General features: G+C 33.3%; 1 protein-coding gene across 2 annotated transcripts; it reads right to left on the reverse strand.

Annotated features, from left to right (window-relative positions):
• Positions 1–3,382: 3,382 nt before the first annotated feature.
• On the reverse strand, positions 3,383–11,651 carry LOC110912685 (very-long-chain aldehyde decarbonylase CER1). 2 transcript variants are annotated; one of them, XM_022157470.2, is made up of 10 exons: positions 11,568–11,651; positions 9,840–10,063; positions 9,468–9,700; positions 6,619–6,838; positions 5,839–6,217; positions 5,651–5,758; positions 4,251–4,451; positions 4,042–4,143; positions 3,783–3,956; positions 3,383–3,707 (listed from the first exon to the last, which is right to left on the reverse strand). In XM_022157470.2, the coding sequence occupies exons 1-10, from the start codon at positions 11,625–11,627 to the stop codon at positions 3,540–3,542; spliced, it is 1,869 nt and encodes a 622-aa protein (XP_022013162.1). In that variant the 5' UTR covers positions 11,628–11,651; the 3' UTR covers positions 3,383–3,539. The 2 variants fall into 2 exon arrangements, with proteins under 2 accessions (XP_022013162.1, XP_022013163.1); XM_022157471.2 differs by having other exon boundaries at positions 3,566–3,707; positions 4,077–4,143.
• Between the last annotated feature and the right edge of the window lie 7,000 nt (positions 11,652–18,651).

Here is an 18,651-nt window from a genome sequence, read left to right on the forward strand (position 1 = left end):
GTGCCTTCGGGTATCGATAGAATAGGTGCACAATAAAGCTTTTCCTTTAGCTGCTAAGACACGGATTCCTGAGCATCACTGTAACACCTTGTAAATTCGTGTCTGGTATTGTACTAACACGTGTGCATACTCTCATTTGTGCCAAATGTTGGCCGAGAGGGACTATTTGTGACAATCGTTTAAAGTATGAATGTCGAGGGACTAAAAGTGTCAACATGCTAATTTATTTAACCTTTGAGTGACCTTTGCGGACCGTATACCATTTTGGCTTACGGAGCGCAAGATGATGAATTTTCGGCCTTTGAGGGTCGGTTACGAACCGCAAAGCCTTGTGGCTTACGGTCTGTAAGCAGTTGGATTTCTTTGTGCGCGTAGGGTTCTTACGGACCGCAAAGGGTTACCCCTTATGGTCTGTAAAGGGTTACCAGTGTTAGAGTTTTGTTTGGGCTCAAAGAATACCACTTATTTGAAACCATGAGCTCCATGACTGCATTTGCCACGTCCAAGGAGGACACTTGCCATGATCCTCTAACACCTGCTAACACTTCTCATAATCTGGATCATGTCATTCAAGTATAAATAGAGGAGGTTTGCAACCATTTTCACTTGCACCTCTTCTTTAAATCCTTCTTACTCCTCATCTGGAAGTTCCTGGTCTATAGGAGCATCCAGTTCATTTCAAATTCGTCCAAGGCTCACTTGTAAGTGCTCCTATCCAGTGCTTTTTCATTTTATAAGCTTTAATAGCCGAAAGTCAAGCAAAATCGTTTTTTCTTTGACTTTCGGTTTAGACCATTATGGTCCAGCCATTTTTCGAATCGAACATGGCTACGTGATCATAATTAGGTAGTGTTAATCCCTCAAAATGGCACCTCCTGAAAATCCCGTTAACTAGGTCAAATGACGGGTCAAAGTTATATTAACGAAAAAGTCAAAGGTCAGTTTTTCGTAAACTTTGTAAATTGATCTTATAAATGTTATAAACCATATTTTTGACACCTAATCAGTTGGTAATTAATATTAGAACATGTATGAAAATGTTCAGCCCGTCATTTCCAGTTTTAGAGTCGGTTCGCAACCGAAAGTCGAGAAGTTTAACTTCTATTTTGACTTTCGATTCTGACCCGATTTAGCATAGTTAGCTACTAAATTTAAGTTGTATTATGATCGCTTTATAATGTAGGATAACCCTTTGAGGTTATACTACATGATCATAATCAGAATATGAGTTTTTATACAAGTTTCTATAATATGCCTAACTTTGACCAAAATACCGTTTTTGCATAAAACATGGTTTTAATCAATGATTAACTTGCAAAATGATTTACTTACTGATATGTTACTATAATTAACATATTTTAGTATATTGAATCTGACCATAACCTGAGTTTTGATATAAGTTCGTAAATTATGTTATAATATGACCAAAACGCCCTTTTGGCGCATAGTACCGTTTTTAACCATAACTATCATACAAAATCAAATACCTCCTGATATTATAACATAATTAAAGTGTTTTCAAAGAATGTACTTGATCATAACTCAGATTTTTATGCAAGTTCTCAAACTATGTCACATAATGACTAAAATGCCCTTATGGTGCATATTATGATTTTAAAACCTTCATGGTCATATAAGTTGATAACCTACTGATGTTACAACTTATATAAAGTATATTGGCATATAGAACTTGTTTATAACTCATCCGGTTACCCGATATCACTTATACGCGTATGGTTGAGCTTATGTAACTAGTTTACGTAAGTTTACCAAAACGGGTCAAATCTTATCATTTTTATTTCAAATTCCAGAATGTATATTGTTTACTCATATTATACAAGTCTTAGTACTTGTTGGGTTTAAACCACATTCTATTCCAATCATCGCTTAATCAAGCGTATCGTACCATTTTCGTTAATTTAAGTTAACCGGTCCAAGTCTATGACTTGAATGGTACCCGTTGACATTCTAATTGGTTATTTATACCATTCATTCCAGACTAGGGCCTGCCGATAAATTGCAACCAACCTTAGTTAATTTATTACGACTGATCTATTTATAATTCTTGCATATTAAGACGAGTTTTAGCCAGGTAAATACTCTTAACTTATTTTCCCTATACGGGCTTGGGATATGGTAAATTATTACCGCTAGGTCGGGTATGGAATCATATGTTGGATTGTGATTACAAAATCTCTATAACACGTTTTAATCTGTTTTGTCTGATAACTTAAACATTGGTGGTTAATGCGACTGTGTCTTGGATATCCTTGGCTCATATAAGTTACTAATGGCCACGACCGAGCGCGGGGTGTAGGCATACACCTGACATATGCTAATGCTATTATAAAATGTTTTCCTTACCCATTTATTGGGGATAACCCTTTGTGGGTTTAAGTGGAGTGTCGGTTAATCATGTTATTCGGTTGCCGCACCAGACCCCATATGTATTGACAGGCATGTAAAACTGTATACAAGATCATTTTGAATTGTCCCAAGTTATTTATGAAAATAAATGTGCCTTGTGCACTTAAAACATTTTTGAAATATTTTCCCAAGTTTTTGACCGGGCGATGTGGTCAAAATGTTTTTTTGTCTTCTTCTAAAGGGATGAAGCACGAGGGTGTGTGAGATAGGCACGGGGGTGTGTGAATTTGATTGTCTTCTTGCAAAACTCTTGATTTTCACCGCGAGTTTGATTCTTTTGTTGTTTTCAGCATTTTTAGTCCTGAAAATCAAACATAAACAAATAAATTACTTATTTAATAAATTCGTACAAGAAAACTCTCAAAACACGCTCCGATTGATGTAAAACATGTAAGGTTTTGCGCATATTAAAAATGTGAAGGCATTCCTCTGAAGTTTTGTTATGTTCACAATGGATGTGTAAGTTTCTTTTCTTTCAATGAAAGTAAGTTTCATGTTCGTCCTTGACTTACTTCTATTGTTATAAACACCAATGTTCTTAGTAGTTGATACGGAAGTTAGTGTAAAACTTGAGCTTTATCTTATTTCTTGTTCATACGACCCTTGTTAAGATACACACAATAGTAAATGTTAACTATTATCAGAAGACATAGTTAACGAAGTTGGTTACTTTCATTGTATTTGGTGCTACTTCTAAAAGTAGTCCCTTTATGACTTCTTTTAAAGGTGAGCGCACTAGAGTCCATTAAGTAGAAGCACACAATCACTTTTGTCATCGTTGATTGTTACATGCCCCCTTTTATAACTACTATGTTGTATGTGTGCTTAATTCACACAAAGTTTATTTTCCATATTGGATATATCTTACAAGTGATGACATGGTGTATAAATGGGTATATACATACATTCACGTGCAAGTTGAAACTGGTAGCAACTGCTATATTCTGACCTTACACTAAATAAATTGACTTCTTGGATAGAATTTCTAGACACCTTCAAGTGTTTAACATTACACTATTTATAATGTTCTCGAGTAGGAAGCAACCAATGAGAACACAAACATTGTTATTTATAGATATTTAAGTCTTATAGTAAACATAAAAACATGTTGACTAAGTGAATGATTTCATGATAGGGCTAAACCCATGTCGAATACTGGCGTCCCAAATTTTGTCGATGTTGAAAACTTCTTCCCCACACTCATTCACTTTCCAGTCTTCTAACCCGTGAAGTATCCCTGCAATTCTCCATGCACTCAATACCCTTCTTGGTAACCAATTCTGTTGAATGCATCAATATTAACAATTACTATGTCAATTGGTTCAACCATGAAGAACAAAAGTTAATTGACCAACCTCACAAGAATCAACATTCTCAAGATATCTGGGAGTGAGCATTGATGGTGTGGTGTAGTAAACACAATCTTTGCGCACTTTCTTTGGAGGGAATTGAGAGTAAGGAATGATTATGGTTCCTTTTGATGCCTTCATTTGTTCTTCTTTGGTTAGTCCTTCTCCCACCAACCATGTCTTCACAAATCAAGTAACAAACACAAAAGATAAGTTTTCACTCAAGGGTTTTGGTGCATTAAAAAAGACATGTACGGTAATTTACCTTGTGGGAGTAAACATGTGAAATGATCAACTTACCATGGTCATCAACCGAGTTTAGCTTAGATTTCAATGTCTCATAATCCTTCTCTCGAGATACAGCAACCTAAGTTGAAACAAAGTAAACTTAAGAGAATGTATTTTAGGGTGTAAATGTTTGGCTCCATGCTTTCATCTATCATATTTGTGATATCTATTGGTAAGGGAAGTTACTTGAATGCCCTTTTGACATAGAACTAGAGCAAGGTAGCAAGCAATTTTATTGAAGTTTCCTCTAAAAACAACTTGTGTTGTGCCTCTTGGAATGTTGTTTACGACCACCGTAATTACTAAACTGCACCCATCCACCAACTTCACTTTTAGTTTTGGATTTCTTCTTATGAATAACTCTCCACTGTTATTGAATTCTTCCCTCTAAAAATTTATAAAACTACAATTAGTTTATATGTCAAAACCAAATAATAATAATAATAATAATAATAATAATAATAATAATAATAATAATAATAATAATAATAATAAGGGTTATTGGATTTTATCACCCTTAACTATTGGCTATTAGCCGTTGCCACCCCCAACTATCACTTTGACGCTCGCCACCCCCAACTTAACACTTAGCTTGTTCTGTCACCATTTCGTTAACTGATCGCTAACTTTTAAGCTTGTTACTATACTTTTCGGGGTGTCCAAAGATCCCTAAAACCTTCCTAAGATCCCTATGACACCCCCAAAAGTATAAAACAGGATTAAAAGTTAGTGATCAGTTAACAACGTGGTGACAGAACACATTAAGTGTTAAGTTGGGGGTGACGGGCGTCAAAGTGATAGTTGAGGGTGGCAGCGACCAATAGCCAATAGTTGGGGGTGATAAAATCCAATAACCCTAATAATAATAATAATAATAATAATAATAATAATAATAATAATAATAATAATAATAATAATAATAATAATAATAATAATTCAGTCAAATCATGCGAACAAGTGGTTGTGACCCTTTTTTGTGTCACTGTATGTTAGCGGTAGTTTAGAACTATATAATTAGTCTTTGGACCTTAGGATTCTGTGAAGTTTGGTTTGTTGTAGCATTAGTCATGCCTTAGTGTTGGTGTGGGTGTGTAGTCCTTTTTATGGGAGTGTATAAGTACATACATATGGGTTCTTACCCCCTTTTTTCTTGTCTCTTTGCTATTTTATATGTAGTTACTACATTTTACTCATCACTGTATATTAGATGTAGTTTCACTTACTATTATTATTGTTTGTTTTCTTCGATTATCTTAGCTACATTTCATACTATCTAGGTATCTAGATTACTATAGTGTAAGCAAAAGGGTATGTGAAACCGGGGGACTCAACGGGAGCAACCTCTCTATCTCATATCGAGGTAAATCTTACCCATTACACCCTCTGTAGGTCCCATCAATAGTTAAAAAGGATATAAATACTTCAAGAAAATTGCTATTACTTGGTTGGAGAACTGTGTTACAAGATATGAATTGTACAAAGTACAATTTCGTCAAATGCCCACAAGACACACACCTAGCAAAGAGAATGCATCACACCTAGACTAATATAAAATAGTGTATTTACTAATAAGATTATGCACTAACCTGATTAAGTAGACCAAGAGTTAAAACTTTCACACCCTTTGCCTCAGCATCTAGTATAGCATCCTCAATTAAGCCATTGATGGTTTGTCTTTGCCCTTGCATTAGATACTATAGATAAAAGCCCAATAAAAATCTTGAAAATTAAAGGAAAGGAAAATAAATAAATAAATAAATAAAAGTACGCATACTTGTGTCCTGTATTTTGGTATGGTCCAAGTTTGTAATATTAGGTCTTTGAAGACATTCCTTTCAATGACGAATGTTTTCCCGTAAACCCGTGTAATCAACATGGACAAAAATGTGATAGGTGAAAGAATCCACAAATACCATTTGGAAGAAATGTGTGGCTTAGAAGCTAAGGAAGCAAACCCGAGCCTCATGTGATAAATCGCCTCAGGGGTTGTTAGATGTGTTAAATGCACGACATGTGGTGATTCTTCCTTTTGTTTTAGCGACTTCTCATACAACATGTCTGTAGATTTGTCCATCGTGCCATAGATGTAGTCATAGAATGGCATGAAAAGCGAGTAGTTTGTTCGAAATTGAGTATGGTGCAAAGAGTGGTACCTAGGTTGTAAAGAATGTAAAACATTTTTATATGCTTTCTTAAAATTTGTTATAAACAAGGTATTTAAAAAATACGATTATAAAACTATATAAGTAAAATACAAACTTCGGTTCTCATAATTAAACAAACTAAAATGTGATACGCAAAATCACGAGACTAAATGTGTATACTAAAATAGCCATCAAATTTTTAAATTGATTTCATTGTTATATGTATTTTCGGGAAACCAACTAAAACAAAAAATGTGGCAGTATTTGCACCACGTAGGATATTATTGTATAAAAATGATCAAGTTTTGCGTTAAGATGTTCTATGTGTCTAATATTGACTGATTTTTCTTTTATTAAAATATTTGTAATGTTAATATTGATAAATTAAAAAAAATTGGAGTGTGACGTACGTTGGAGTATACATGATGTACTTGAGAGGAGGGAACATAACGAATAGCGATTTTGGAATGAACTCAAAGTTGCAGTGACCCATATTGTTCATTACATCGATATACATCAAGTACCCCGCAAGCGTAGCCATAGATGCCTTATCGCACAGGATTACCGTCATCAACGGGATTGCAAACAGTGCAAAATATACAATGTGTTCTGCAAACGGATGAATCACCGCTGCAATCAAATGGTTAGACGACAATAAGGTAATACAACAGCTGGTACAATATATAGTTGTACCATTAAGAATAGATTTTTTTGAATAGCATAGAAAGATATCACTATCTCTCTCTCTTTCTCTCTCCCTCTATATATATATATATATATATATATATATATATATATATTTTATCTCCAACATGATATTAGTATTCACCTTGTGAAAACATCACACCAAAATCGAAATTTTATAAGACATCATATTTTAAATTAAAGGCTATAAGAAAAAAAATAGTAAAAAAAGAAACCATGAAAGAACTTTGACGACTTGTATGTTTACGATTCTTGTATATTTATCATGCATAGCTCGGTTTTGAATAAACTTTACATGGAAACGTTGAGCATCGATCTATACCAAAGGTCCTTAAGACATAACCAAATACGAACGTAAGACACTAGGTCCCTAACTTGGACAGGGATTAACTTTATGAGTAAAGTTTATGTAAAATGATCAAAACTAGTATTAAGCACCCCCTGCATTGCGACGAGGCCACCAAGACTGAACTTGTGGCGCATTAATTCGAATAACTTAGACTGAAACGTAAAATATTAGAAAAAAATAAAAATTGATCTAGGACCCGTACGTTGCGACGAACCAGTTAAACGGGAAAAAATAGACGACGTATATACGTTGAACCACATGTAAGATGAAAAGTACAAGGGACCAAAGTTGAAAATACAAAAGTTATAAGGTTAAATTTCAAAAGATGTAAATTTTAGTGTTATAAGTAAAAGAAAACATATAGTTTAAGCTTAAAAGTGAAAAATCGATATTTTTTGAAAACCTCCCAAAGCATGAGGTATACACCTCTATGCACACAAATATTGCAAATTTAGAGAATCTAAATGTTTATAAATAATAAAAATAAACTATTTTTAATTTAATAAATTGATTATTGAGGACTAGGGTCAATGTGCAATCTTTAAAAGTGGCTAGGAGGTTTAATTATTTTTTGAGGTGGCTATTTCTCTCTTTTGCAAAATTTTTCGAGATTCTATTTTCTCTATTGGGGTTGTGTCAGGTGTCTACTAGAATTGTTTCGATTTTGGTTTAGGTGTCAAACGATCTTTTTCATCATAACCTTATGTTCTGGGTTTGATTTCAACACCGATAACTGATTTGGGAGATGATTTTGAAGATTGGAGGTAATTTTGGGGCAAAGATAAGGCGGTAGGGAGGCCATTTGTGTTACGTTCGTACATGCCATTGGGACTACACATATAATCCCTCATACTTGAGGAACCAATCTAAAATGTGGGTATATCATACATACCTTTCCGGAGTTTACTCTATGTAAAAAGTTATAAAAGAAAAAAAGTGTATGAGTGGGCTATGTAAGGATGAGCTCGGTACCAACCGGTACCGAAAATTCTAAAAGATAGGTACCGGTACCGAAAATCCTAAGAATTAGGTATCGGTATCAGTAACGAAAATACTCGGCACGGTATGGTTCTGTTTCGGTACAGACCGATATTTAAATGTAAAAACCTGTAAATGGTACTGAATCGGTACCGTACCTAACTGCTATCGAAAACCCAAAATGTTGGTATCTAATTGATACCAAAATATTTTGATTCTGGAGATTCGATACTAGCACTGCTTCCAAACCAGTACCTACCAGATACCATCTGCTTTTCCCTAAGGTCATGTGATATAAAATGGTTGGTTAAAATTAGCATGATATAAAATGGTTGTATAAAATGTGATAACTTTTTAAGAGAGTTAAATTGTAAGTTGTATAATACATGCTTAAAAAACTTGTGTATATGTACACTCTTACCTTTGATTTGATGTAGCGAGCAGTGACCCACCGATCACATATTTTTAATAATAATAATAATAATAATAATAATAATAATAATAATAATAATAATAATTTAATAATAATAATAATAATAATAATAATAATAATAATTATTATTATTATTATTATTATTATTATTATTATTATTAATAGCTTTACGGCGAAAACAAGATTAAAGTGACTGAGTTTGAATGAAAAATTAGTAGGGGTCAGACTCCTAAAATCCAAATTAGTGGGGCTACACTCTTAAAAATCAAATATTTTACACTACAAAAGAAAAGAAAAAATTAATACTATGAGCGAAAAATCTGAAAGAGCTAGGGTGCCCTGGACCGCTAAGATGCTCGGCCAGTGCAAGATTCAACACTAAACACAACAGTTTAAATAGAAACCTCTAAATAACTACAGTGTATTCAGTTAGGTTGAAGGGTGTGGGGGGCATGAGTTGGGTTATCCAGGACGATTAATGGATTGTTACACCACCCTATTGCTTCATCCACCATGGTTCACATGGATTAAACTATTGCAACCATTAGTCTCATTTCCTTTTTCAATATTTGGTTTTCCTTTTCATAACAGTAAATTAAAATAAGAGAATAGTGATTTAGGTCATGACCACTCCCTTAGAGTTGTGGTTTTAGATGATGGATTAAAAGTGGGTGACATGATGCTGATGTGGAGGGTTATCCAAGCATCGCGCAGAGATAGTTTGTTCTGAGACCATGACCACAACCTATAGCCTTTAAAAAATAATCAGAAAGTATTTAAAGAGAGAAATTTACAGGTGATTGGCTCTGTGACTATGGAGGAATGGTGGTGGGAATGGTAGCGATTGTAAAGGAAATGGTGGTGGAGAGCTCTGTGAAACCAATAATACAAAAATTCTACAGGTCCAACATGTAGCACAATAACAATGATAACCCCATCCAACCTCCATATAGGTAAGTGTTGAGCCCCTTCAAGATAGTAATTTATCAAATAATACAATAACCCATTCAATATTATTTGGTCATCCCTGAAAAAAAAACGTCAATGGCAGTTTAGTTATTGAAAAATATTTTTAGGAATACATCAATAGATCTATGATGTGTTCATAAAATTCGATCCCTGACTTATCGGGGCTATAATGTATAAGAAAAGGATGGGAGATAAACCAGTTTCTTTCACGATCAACTTGTTCCAACTCAATATTCTTGTCAACTATTCGGTTTTGACCTTTTGCAGTTTTGTATCGAGAGAAAGAAATCCAAATTTGATTATGAAGCATTCTTGTCAAGAGGAAAAGAAAAATGAGGATAGTCGTTGAATCTCTTGTTTTTACATCCATTGTCATGAAGTCATAGACGCTCTTCACCACCCATGGTACCAATACGACATACTGTAATCGTTTCATAAAAAGCAATAAAGTTGTTAATAGACGATGAAAGAAATATAGGAAGCATTTATTAATACATTAGTAGTGTGAGGTTTATTGAGTAACACTAAAAAAGTAGGGAACAGTGGGAAACCGACTCAAACGAACTTCGATTGTACTCATTCCAGCGGCATTGGAACCGGCTCGTCGAACCCTAACTAGGATCTCTTAACCCTATAACCCCTAAACCCTAAATATATTAGGGTTTGGCTTTTAGGGTTTAGTTTTAAGGTTTAGGGTTTAGGTTTAGGGTTTAGCTTTAGTGTTTAGGGTTTAGCTTTTGGGTTTAGCTTTAGGGTTTATCTTTAGGTTTAGTCTTTAGGGTTTAGCCTTTAGGGTTTAGCTTTTAGGGTTTATAGGTTAGATTTTACGGTTTAGGGTTTAGAGTTTAGGAGTTAGGATTTAGCGTTTAGGGTTAAGAAATCCTAGCTAGGGTTCGACGAGCCGGTCCCAACGCTGCTGGAATGAGTCCAATCAGAGTTCGTTTGAGTCTGTTCCCCACTTTTTTAGTGTTACTCAATGAACCTTCTCCTACATTAGTAAATACTAAATATGAATGTTTAAAAGCACAACTTACACAATCCATCTAAGGATGTTAATTTGACACAACGTAAAACATGACATATACACCAAATGAGATTCCTGATTTTGGATTAATCCTAGAACGCTTCCAAATTACGCAAGTCGGTCTCGTTCAATGTGGTGAGTTTTACAGATTGATTAGTTTGTTTTTATATATTTTTAAGAAGTTTTATAACATTTTTATGTTCAAAAAGTAAAATAAATAGATAAGTGAGCTATGAGCTATCTAGTTTTACGCACTATTAAAATGTTCAAGTTAAATGACTCGCATCTATGTCAAGTCGTCAACACACGAGTACATGAGAGATGCTCGTAGGGCTGGCAAATCGTGTCTTATCGTGTTTAACAGGTCTCTAACAACGACACAAGTATATAACATGAATACAACTCGTTTAACAACTTTATATCTCATGTTTATAAAAACAGTTTTACGTTTTATGTACCAAAAAGAAGAAATGATGGATCCTAACATCATAATTATATTTATTTTTAAAAAGTAAAAAAAATCACGTTGTGTACTTTTTCAGTAAACAGCTGTAATCGTGTCTTGTATAGATATCTATTCCAGCTTGCTCGGCTTCTTATGCCTTGACAAGAATTTGATGTTCATATAATGTGTTTATAATGGATTCAAAAGTACACCTTGTTTAACTTCCATATTAATCAGAAGATGAAAAATCATAATCATCTCATGCGGATTACCACCTCTAATTTCTAAAAAAGGGTCAAGAGATTAATTAGGTGTCAATAATCATTTCAAGAAACAAAGTTTGAAATCTTTGATTGAACAAAATCCCGTTTAGAAATTAATTAATAGAGACTGATTGTTGGTTTGAAGTAATTTTGGACGTACAAGTCAGAAAGAACACATAATCGAGCGTTGTACCTTAAAGCTTCCAAGTGGCTTCCATGGCCAGTTTGTGAGGAAACCAGGAGTAGCAGCCATTGATGAACCCAACTCTAACTTCTGTTGCGCTTTATCTTGGCTGAGTTTGTGTTAATATATATATACACAAATATTGTCAAGCTTTTGGTTTTCACTTTGGTGACATAAACAGAAAAAGGTAAAAAAATGTGACGTTGTAGTTATATCTATTTTCTACCTTCTAGGGATTTTAATGCATTTGATGAAAATGATATTCAACAAAAGAAAACCTTTTTTAGATCGAAAAAAATATATTAACTTCAAAATAAAATAAAAAGATTATTTCTTGTAAGAGTAAATATATTTATTATATTTAATATATATATATATATATATATAGAGAGAGAGAGAGAAAGTATAATGTACTTCACGGCTTAACGTACATTAACGTACGCGACCAAACAGATAACATGCGTGATTACATTTTTGATCAAATTAACGTGCGTGATTTTGGATCCCATGCGTGATTACATGTTCCCATGATATGTTCCATGCGTGATTGTAGCCCTGATCTGACGGTTACCATTGTTGCGTACGTGAAGTATGATAAGGGCTTTTGTATGTTAACCTAACCCTATATATATATATATATATAGAGGAGGAGTTGGGTAGAAAGTGGGGTTTTCCTAGAAAGTCTAGGAAGCAATAATAATGTGACACATGGCATGGAGGGATTTTAACTAAAAGGGCACTTGTGTAATTTGACATTTTATTTTATTTTTGGAATTTTATCTGTCATTAACTAACAATGAATAATTATGGAAACTGTTTCTCCATGATTTTCTCAATGGTAGTTTTCGAAACACAGTAAGATGTGAACAGCAAGCAAAAACCGAATTCTGTCCGTCTTCTTCTACATCACAAACTGAAAACCCTAATTTCAGTTCACGGTGAAGGTGGTTGTCGTCGTAAGTTAACAGCCGGAGATGGTTGAACGGAGATGAAAATGGTGATTATGATGGGTGACAGCTGAAGACAATGATGAAGGTGGGGGTTGAAGACGGAGGGTGTCGAAGAGAATCGGAGATGACGACGGAAGGGTGATGATGGAGGATTTCTTGACGCTGTGTTTTACCATTCATGCTGGTAATGATGGAGGATTTCTTGACATTGTGTTTTAACATTCATGTTGGTAATGCTGGAGGATTTCTTGACCCTGTGTTTTACCATCCATGCAGGTAATGCTGGAGGAGTTCTTAACATTGTGTTTTAACAGCAAGCAAATTAATACAGTTGTGTTTTAACATTCATGCTGATGCTAGAGGATTTCTTGACGCTGTGTTTTACCATCCATGCAGGTAATGCTGGAGGATTTTTTGACATTGTGTTTTAACAGCAATGCTGGTAATGCTGGAGGATTTCTTGACGCTGTGTTTTACCATTCATGTTGGTAATGCTGGAGGATTTCTTGACGTTGTGTTTTACCATCGATGCAGGTAATGCTGGAGGATTTCTTGACATTGTGTTTTAACAACAAGCAGATTAATACAGTTGTGTTTTAGCATTCATGTTGGTAATGCTGGAGGATTTCTTGACGCTGTGTTTTACCATTCATGCTGGTAATGATGGAGATTTCTTGACATTGTGTTTTAACATTCATGCTGGTAATGCTGGAGGATTTCTTGACGATGTGTTTTACCATCCATGCCGGTAATGCTGGAGGATTTCTTGACATTGTGTTTTAACAGCAAGCAGATTAATACCGTTGTGTTTTAACAGCAAGCAGATTAGCAACCAGATTAATACGATGTGTTTTCTTGATGTGTTTCTTCATGAGGATAGAAGGAAGGAAGAGAGAGAGAAGAGAGAAAGGGAGAGAGAGAGAGAGAGTGAGAGAGAGAGAGAGAGAGAGAGAGAGAGAGAGAGAGAGAGAAAATCGCAAGAAATGTAGGGTGGTTATGGAATGACAATTATTTCCATATTTAAAACAAGTTAAATGACATATCTACCCCTGATTAATTAAATAATCCTATTTTTAAGAAACACATATTACCAAAATGCCACCAAGATGATCTCAACCATTAAACACACCCATTGGATGGCCCAGATCGCTTTCTAGACTTTCTAGAAAAAACACACTTTCCGCAGGATCCCCACTCTCTCTCTCTCTCTATATATATATACATACATATATATATATATATATATATATCATTATAATCATTTACATACTATTAGATTAAAACATAATTGTACCTTATTATAATATTAGTTGGTAATTATTTTATGGACTTTATTACCCTTATTAACTAATAAATGTTTCCTCTTAGGTGTATTTAAGGAGATGACTAGAGAGAGTTTTAGATTAGACATTCACAATAACATCACACAATAATCTCTACCTCCTATCTCTCTATAATCACGAGTTCTTCATCCTTACGAACTCGGAACTACCATCCACCTATACATCCTAAACGAGAACCGGATCAAGCCGACTAACATGTTGAACTCCATGGCGGCTTCCATTCTAGAATCTCTGCTCGCCTGAATGCTGTAACAAGTATTACTTTTACATGTTTTCCATTACATACTACCAGAACTGATCAATATGTGGTATCAAATATGACGTTGCTCAAATAAGTTCTGTTAGTTTTTCCTAAATCTGGAATTAAAACTAGAAAACTAAAATTTTGATGATTTTTTTTTTAATATGATGTTCACATTTTTCTACCAAGAAATATAGAAAAAAAGAATAAGTTTTAATCGGCTTTAACTTTATTAGATACAAATTATTGACATTACATGAAATCTTCACATAAAATTTGTTTAAGGTTTGGAATCCAGATGAGAAAGTCATAAAAATTCGTCCATGATATTCTTCTTGTTCATCATAAAATTCGAAGAATTACTTATATTTGGGATAAATCAAATAAAAGATTATTTTTTTCCTAAGTTCGATTATGTTTTTTATCCATAAGATTTTCGAATTAATGATATGGTATATCGATAATAAGATTTTAAAATCACGGATAACAATTAACAAGCATTATTTTAGGAAATAGGATAATCTATAAAATTATCATACTTATAACAAGTTCATAAGAGATATGTAGTAATTTTCGAAATAGGTTCATAAGATTTCGACATCTTATCATTAACTCAAAATCTCAATAAAACTTGAGATTTCACCAGACATTTCATTTCGAGATTTCAAAAGAGAACTCGAAATCTCATAAGAGGAATTGAAATCTCGTGAGAACTCGAGATCTCATAACATATCGAAATCTCATAGGATTCGAGATTTCATAAATAAACCAGGAATTTATAAGAGGACTTGAAATCTCAAATGTCACACCCTCAATTTTGACATGCAGGGTATTACCGCGAGATCATGCTACCAATCATATTGAACAATTAAGTAAAAGAAAACAAAGTAAGTCCATCACCATCAACATGATTAGTGACTAAATGTTCAACACCCAAAATGTATCGTGACCTTAAGGCCTTGTACTAGTGGCCTAACATGAAAAAGATCATAGCAAATTATAGCAAATGCTTTACATGTGCTAGGTTCAAGAAATCTAGAAAAAAGAATAATTTTAATAGGCTTCAACTTTGTTAAATCCGAATTATTGACATTACTTGAAATCTTCACATAAAATTCGTTTAATTTTTCGACTCCAGATGAGAAAGTCATAAAAGTTCGTGAATGATATTCTTCCTGTTCACCATAAAATTCGAAGAATTACTTATATTTGGGATGAATCAAATAAAAGATTATGTTTTTTTTTTCGTAAATTCGATTATTTTTTTTAACCGTAAGATTTTCGAATTAATAATATGGTATATCGATAATAAGATTTCAAAATCATGGATAACAATTAACAAGCATTATTTTAAGAAACAAGAAAATTTATAATTATTTTAGTAAACAAGATAATTTATAAAATTATCATACTTATCACAAGTTCATAAGAGATATGTAGTAGTTTTCGAGATAGGTTTATAAGATTTCGAAATCTCAATAAAACTTCAGATTTCACCCGACAGACATTTCCGAGATTTCATAAGAGAACTCGAAATCTCCTAAGAGGAATTGAATTCTCGAGAGACCTCGAGATCTCATAACATGTCGAAATCTCATAGGATTCGAGATTTCATAAATAAACTTGGAATTTATAAGAGGGCTCAAAATCTCAAATGTCACACCCTCAATTTTGACATGCGGGGTAATACCGCGAGGCGTATGAGTGGCCAGGATCATGCCACCAATCATATTGAACAATTAACTAAAAGAAAACAAAGTAAGTCCATCACCATCAACATGATTAGTGACTAAATGTTCAAGTCCCAAAATGTATCGCAACCTCAAGGCCTTGTACTAGTGGCCTAACATGAAAAAGATCATAGCAAAGTACGTTAGCAAATGCTTGACATGTGCTAGGGTCAAGAAATCTAGAAAAAAGAATAATTTTAATCGGCTTGAACTTTATTAAATCTGAATTATTGACATTACTTGAAACCTTCACTTAAAATTCGTTTAATGTTTCGATTCCAGATGAGAAAGTCATAAAAATTCGTCGATGATATTCTTGGTGTTCATCTTAAAATTCGAAAAATTACTTATATTTGGGATGAATCAAATAAAAGATTATGTTTTTTTTTCCTAAGTTCGATTATTTTTTTATCGATAAGATTTTCGAATTAATGATATGGTATATCGACAATAAGACTTCAAAATCATGGATAACAATTAACAAACATTATTTTAGGAAATAAGATAATCTATAAAATTAGCATACTTATCACAAGTTCATAAGAGATATTTAGTAGTTTTCGAGATAGGTTCATAAGATTTCGACATCTTATCATTAACTCGAAATCTCAATAGATTTCACAAGAAATTTCTAGATTTCATAAGAGAACTCGAAATCTCATAAATCTCATAAGAGGAATTGAAATCTCAAGAGAACTCGAGATCTCATAACATGTCGAAATCTCATAGAATTCGAGATTTCATAAATAAACTTGGAATTTATAAGAGGACTTGAAATCTCAAATGTCACACCCTCAATTTTGACATGCGGGGTATTACCGCGAGATCATGCCATCAATCATAATCATATTGAACAATTAAGTAAAAGAAAACAAAGTAAGTCCATCACCATCAACATGATTATTGACTAAATGTTCAAAACCCAAAATGTATCGTGACCTTAAGGCCTTGTACTAGTGGCCTAACATGAAAAAGATCATAGCAAATTATAGCAAATGCTTTACATGTGCTAGGTTCAAGAAATCTAGAAAAAAGAATAATTTTAATAGGCTTAAACTTTATTAAATCCGAATTTTTGACATTACTTGAAATATTCACATAAAATTCGTTTAATGTTTCGATTCTAGATAAGAAAGTCATAAAAGTTCGTCAATGATATTCTTCGTGTTCATCGTAAAATAAAATTCGAAGAATTACTTATATTTGGGATGAATCAAATAAAAGATTATGTTTTTTTTTCCTAAATTCGATAATTTTTTTTAACCGTAAGATTTTCTAATTAATAATATGGTATATCGATAATAAGATTTCAAAATTATGGATAACAATTAACAAGCATTATTTTAAGAAACAAGATAATTTATAATTATTTTAGGAAACAAGATAATTTACAAAATTATCATACTTATCAAAAGTTCATAAGAGATATGTAGTAGTTTTCGAGATAGGTTCATAAGATTTCGACATCTTATCATTAATTCGAAATCTCAATAAAACTTAGAGATTTCACCGGACAGTTTCGAGATTTCATAAGAGAACTCGAAATCTCATAAAAGGATTTGAATTCTCGAGAGACCTCGAGATCTCATAACATGTCGAAATCTCATAGGATTCCAGATTTCATAAATAAACTTGGAATTTATAAGAGGGCTCAAAATCTCAAATGTCACACCCTCAATTTTGACATGCGGGGTATTACCGTAGGCGTATGATTGGCCAGGATCATGCCACCAATCATATTGAACAATTAAGTAAAAGAAAACAAAGTAATTCCATCACCATCAACATGATTAGTGACTAAATGTTCAAGTCCCAAAATGTATCGCGACCTCAAGGCCTTGTACTAGTGGCCTAACATGAAAAAGATCATAGCAAAGTACGTTAGCAAATGCTTGACATGTGCTAGGGTCAAGAAATCTAGAAAAAAGAATAATTTTAATCGGGTTGAACTTTATTAAATCCGAGTTATTGACATTACTTGAAACCTTCACATAAAATTCGTTTAATGTTTCGATTCCAGATGAGAAAGTCATAAAAATTCATCGATGATATTCGATATTCTTGGTGTTCATCTTAATATTCGAAAAATTACTTATATTTGGGATGAATCAAATAAAAGATTGTGTTTTTTTCCTAAGTTCGATTATTTTTTTTATCCATAAGATTTTTGAATTAATGATACGGTATATCGATAATAAGATTTCAAAATCATGGATAACAATTAACAAGTATTATTTTAGGAAACAAGATAATCTATAAAATTAGCATACTTATCACAAGTTCATAAGAGATATTTAGTAGTTTTCGAGATTGGTTCATAAGATTTCGACATCTTATCATTAACTCGAAATCTCAATAAAACTTGAGATTTTACCAGAAATTTCAAGATTTCATAAGAGAACTCGAAATCTCATAAATCTCATAAGAGGAATTGAAATCTCAAGAGAACTCGAGATCTCATAACATGTCGAAATCTCATAGGATTTGAGATTTCATAAATAAACTTGGAATTTATCATAGGACTCGAAATCTCAAATATCACACTCTCAATTTCCACATGCGGGGTATTACCGCGAGGCGTGTGACTGACCAGGATCATGCCACCAGTCATATTGAACAACTAAGTAAAAGAAAACAAAGTAAGTCCATCACCATCAACACGATTAGTGACTAAATGTTCAAGTTCCAAAATGTATCGTGACCTCAAGGCCTTGTACTAATGGCCTAACATGAAAGCGATCATAGCAAAATACGTTGGCAAATGCTTCACATGTGCTAGGGTCAAGAAATCTAAAAAAAAAGAATAAATTTTAATCGGCTTTAACGTTA

This window comes from Helianthus annuus, chromosome 15 (assembly GCF_002127325.2).
Source record: "Helianthus annuus cultivar XRQ/B chromosome 15, HanXRQr2.0-SUNRISE, whole genome shotgun sequence".
In the NCBI taxonomy this organism is placed as follows: domain Eukaryota; kingdom Viridiplantae; phylum Streptophyta; class Magnoliopsida; order Asterales; family Asteraceae; genus Helianthus; species Helianthus annuus.